Source organism: Fukomys damarensis, unplaced genomic scaffold (assembly GCF_012274545.1).
Source record: "Fukomys damarensis isolate Sample0158 unplaced genomic scaffold, DMR_v1.0_HiC HiC_scaffold_8, whole genome shotgun sequence".
In the NCBI taxonomy this organism is placed as follows: Eukaryota; Metazoa; Chordata; class Mammalia; order Rodentia; family Bathyergidae; genus Fukomys; species Fukomys damarensis.
The window spans coordinates 16,061,111-16,064,895 of NW_022900920.1; the positions used below are offsets into that span (position 1 = coordinate 16,061,111).

General features: G+C 39.7%; 1 protein-coding gene across 3 annotated transcripts in view; it reads left to right on the forward strand.

The window, feature by feature from the left end:
* The window catches only part of Ate1 (arginyltransferase 1), a 143,235-nt gene that overhangs the window by 3,817 nt on the left and 135,633 nt on the right, over positions 1–3,785 (forward strand). For all 3 annotated transcript variants that reach the window (XM_010632764.3, XM_010632762.3, XM_010632763.3), the window contains exon 3: positions 215–277. In XM_010632764.3, the coding sequence (XP_010631066.1) occupies positions 215–277 (63 nt within the window). The remainder of the gene's footprint in view (positions 1–214; positions 278–3,785) is intronic.

A 3,785-nucleotide genomic window follows, 5' to 3' on the forward strand; every position in this document is an offset into this window, starting at 1 on the left:
TTTTTTTTCGTGTTGTGTATTTTTTTTTTTTTTTTTTTTTTTTTGGTACTGGGGATCGAACTGGGGTCCTTATGCTTGGGAGGCAGGCAGCGGAACCACTGAGCTGAATCCCAGCCTCTAGATTTTTATCTTTAATTTAGTGATCCTATACTAATCTGCTTTGGTACATGTGTAAAGTGTGTGAGAAATTAACAAACTATTTTTATGATTTTAGAAGTGGGAAATATGTGTACAAGCCTATCATGAATGAAACATGCTGTCCTCAATATACAATAAGGTAAGACTTTAAATAATACAAAGACGATCTGTAATGTGAAGATTATGTTCATTTTAGTGTTAATTTCTATTTTAGGTGGATATTCTTCATAAGAAAATACAAGAGTTTTCTGTATACGCATTCAATATTCATATGCTGATCAGATCAGTAGCTTTAAATAATACTATTTAATTGGTCCTGATATAAATATGACATAAAATATTGCTTTATTTGGCAGTCTAGTCAGTGAATGCTGTGAAATATTGGTAACTATTCGTATTACTTTTAGTTATCAAATTCTTATAGGACTTAGCAAGGATTTTCCATATCCTAGTGTATGATTTAACACAGTGCTTATAATGAAATTATACTCTTGTGTTCTCTAGTATGAGAAGGGCTTAAACCTAATCTGTCACATACATTCAGCATCCAGTTTTTTAAAATGAAAGATTTAGACTAAAGTCTCTTTTCCCATGAAATGTTTGCTTGATTTTCATAGTCTTTTGCATTTCCTTTGTACCTTCTCACCCTACCCTAATGTAGAATTTTTTCTCCTTTTCTAATTACAAAGATCATCACTTCTTGGCCTTTTGGCTAAGATCAAGTATAAAATCACAATTTTTTTATTTTGTGGAATCTATGGAAAATACATTAACATTTTGTATGTATATTCTAGATTAAAACAATAGGTCCCAATTGTATCTGTCACTGTTTTTGTCTGATAATTGCAGTTGCTTGTCTTAGTTGCTCTTAACTCCTTTTCTTTTTTGGGTACTGGGAATCGAACTTGGAACCTTGTGCTTACAAGGCAGGTGGCAGAACCACTGAGCTAAAGCCCTGGCTCTTAACTTTATTATTATTATTTTTTTTGTTTGTTTGTTTTAGGCAGGGTCTCACTGTGTAGTTGAGACTGACCTGGAACTCACTATGTAGCCTAGGCTGTTCTTGAACTCACAGGGATCCTCTGCCTTAACCTTCTGAGTGCTGGGATTACAGGTGTGTGGCACCATGCCCGGCACTCTTAACTTCTTTTTGAATTGCAGATCATTTCAAGAATTTGATGAAAACTAAAGCTGTTTTCTACTATTAAAAAAAAAGGGGAGGGCATGTAGACACAGATATGTAACAAACATATTAATTTTAGGATAATAAAGGGCTTCTAGTGGTCACTGATCCCTCATGAGGAGCCCTTTCTTTTACCTTCTTGGGCATAAGATTGACCCATAGTAAAGAAAAAAGTGAGTGGTTTGCTAACACCATGTCACTTATTACAGAAAGAGTACAATTACAGAATAGCTTTATTGTCCTTCAGCTTTTATGATTAAGAAGAGATATTATCCTCTGAGGCAGAAGTCATTTGTTTTTTAGATAGCAATTCATTGGATTATGGACAAGATTCTATTTAAGCCTGAAGTTGGTTGGCTGGAACTTTAAGATTTTTATAATCAAAGAACATTGATTTTATCTCTAGTGTGGTGATTCATGCCTGTAGTCTCAGCTACTTAGAAAGCTGAGACTGGAGGACTGAAATTTTGAGGCTAGACTGGGTTACTTAGTAAGACCCTCTCTTTAAAAAACAAAAAAAACAAAAAAAAAAAAGAAAGAAAAGAGATAGGGGCCTGGGGGCTGGAGCTTAGTGGCAGAGAAGTTTCCTAGAATTCACAAAACCTGGCTTTAATCTCTAGCACCGAGAAGGGGCTCATTTCAGTTGGCTAAGTAAAATGCATTATCTATCTGTTATATGTAAGCCACTTTTCCAGGTATATTGCTTTTTATGGGAGTCAAAGAACCTGCCCCCTTCCCACCTTACTTTTTGAATACAGACCCAGTGCTACTGCTTTGAGAGGCAATTTGAGTGGTCTCCAGCTCAGATGGGAGAGGGTAGATTCATGATGAAACCCATGACATTAATGAGAGCAGTGACACTGACATCCCTCCGCTTGTCCCACCCAGTGGCTTCATAGCCTTAGGTCTGAAGTGCTGCCATTATGACACATCATAGTTCCCACTTCTCAGCATTCTCTTCTTGTCGGGTGTCACCAGACAACCTCTGGAAAATCTCTTGCAGTGTTCCTTGCATGAAGGTGTTGCTGTTTTAGAAGATGTGACTGTGGGCATTGAGGGCACAGACTTCTCTGTACTGCTGCTCATGGTGGATTTGTAGCATGCTCTTGAGGGCAGCTTCAAGGATTCAGATTTGGTTGGCCCTGTCTCCCCTGTCTCCCCGTACCCTTTTTTTTTTGTTTTTTTGTTTTTTGGGACAGGGTCTCACTATGTAGTTGAGACTGACCTGCAATTCACTGTGTAGCTCAGGCTGGTCTCGAACTCACAGCGATCCTCCTGCCTCACCCTCCCGAGTGCTGGGATTACAGGTGTGTGCCACCATGTCCCATGTCCCCATACACTTTTTAATTTTTTGTTTTTTTGTTTTTTTTTTTTTTGGTACCAGGGATTGAACTCAGGTCCTTGTGCTTACAAGACAGGCACCGGAACAACTGAGCTAAATCCCCAGCCCCACCCACCCTTTTTTTGAGACAGAGTCTATAGTTTCATGTTGCCCTTGAATTCACTGTGTATCCTCAGGATGGCCTGGAACTCATGGCAATCCTCCCGCCTCAGCCTCTCAAGTGCTAAGTTTACTGGTGTGAGCCACCACACCCAGCCTCCTTGGCCCCTTTTTAAGACATGCAACTCAAGTTTTTCATTTTAGATCCCAGAGAGAACTGAAAGTACCCCAGTCTTCCCTCCTGCAGAAGATGTAAGCTTCTTGGTCTTTTTAGGATTTCTGAGGTCTTCCTTATTCTCTGTTGTCCATAATTTACTCTTTATCACTGGGGGGATGTTTGGAATCTAAAGGGGGAAAAGTCTGTCCCTTCACTCTTTTTTGGTACCAGGGATCTAACTCGGGTCCTTGTGCTTTCGAGGCAGGTGGTAGAACCACTGAGCCAAATCCCCGGCCCCCCTTCACTCTTAATAGAAAAGTAACTTCTGGATTAGTTTGCTTTACCATTATCAAGTACAAGATTTTTAAAAACTCAAATAAAATGTAAGATCTTGTTGCTTTTCCTCCAGTTAGAAACAGTCACATTGTTTTTCTTCTTAATTTTTTCAAATCATGACACCATTGAATCAAGAGAGAAAGCCTAGGTGATGGATAAAGTTCACAGCACAATTCAACCAGCTGTGGTTTGTAGGTGCACTGGGGCCTCCGGGGTAGCCCTTCATCCTTTGGGTCCAGCGGCAATGAGACATCCTCTCCCTGCCCTGGGGGAATAGCTTGCTATGGTGCTGCCTGCAAGGGACTGCCTGGACCTGCTGGCTACTACCTGGGTGGAGCATAGCTTTCTTCCTTCCCTTGCTCCCTCCTTCTATTCCTCTTTACCTTCTCCTTTACCTCCCTTCCTACTTAGCTGTCTCTCACTACTGTTTCCCCTGTTGTATTCAGGTTCCTTTTTGGCCTCATCTCCAACTTCCCATCTTAGAAATACTATGATTTTCTTTTTCTTTCTTTTTTTTTTTTTTTTTTTTT